This window comes from Chaetura pelagica, unplaced genomic scaffold, assembly GCF_000747805.2.
Source record: "Chaetura pelagica isolate M959 unplaced genomic scaffold, ChaPel_1.0 scaffold1239, whole genome shotgun sequence".
NCBI classification, from domain to species: Eukaryota; Metazoa; Chordata; class Aves; order Apodiformes; family Apodidae; genus Chaetura; species Chaetura pelagica.
In genome coordinates, this window is record NW_009954425.1 from 5,288 (window position 1) to 5,639 (window position 352).

Sequence of the window (352 nt, forward strand, 5' to 3'; positions counted from 1 at the left end):
CCGGCAGCGGGAGGCTGAACAGCACCGGGGAGGCGGCAGGGCAGCACCTCACGGCCCAGGTGCCAGGGCAGGTGCCGCTCAGGAGGGCAGGGCAGTTGGCAAACACGGGTCCTTCTTGTTCCCAGCGCAGACACGGGGCTCCCGGCAGGCGGATCCGCCCCCTGCAGCCCCCGGTGCTGGTCGTGCGTGGGCTCCGCGCCTGTCCCCGCGGGATGCGGGGGCTGTGCGGCCGGAGGTGAGGGAAGCTGCCCCTCGGGAAGGGCCCCGTGCGGGACACGGGCCCTGCGTCTGTGCCCGGTGCGGCAGGGACTTCTATGCCAGAAGTCGGACCTGCTCTGCCACGCCAGCTGCC

The 352-nt window shown here is 73.6% G+C and overlaps 1 protein-coding gene across 1 annotated transcript in view; it reads left to right on the forward strand.

Annotated features, from left to right (window-relative positions):
* The first annotated feature begins 212 nt into the window (after positions 1-212).
* The window catches only part of LOC104394838 (zinc finger protein 420-like), a 14,258-nt gene continuing 14,118 nt past the window's right edge, over positions 213-352 (forward strand). Inside the window, 1 exon segment of the mRNA XM_010004476.1 lies at positions 213-235. Coding sequence (XP_010002778.1) covers positions 213-235 — 23 coding nt within the window.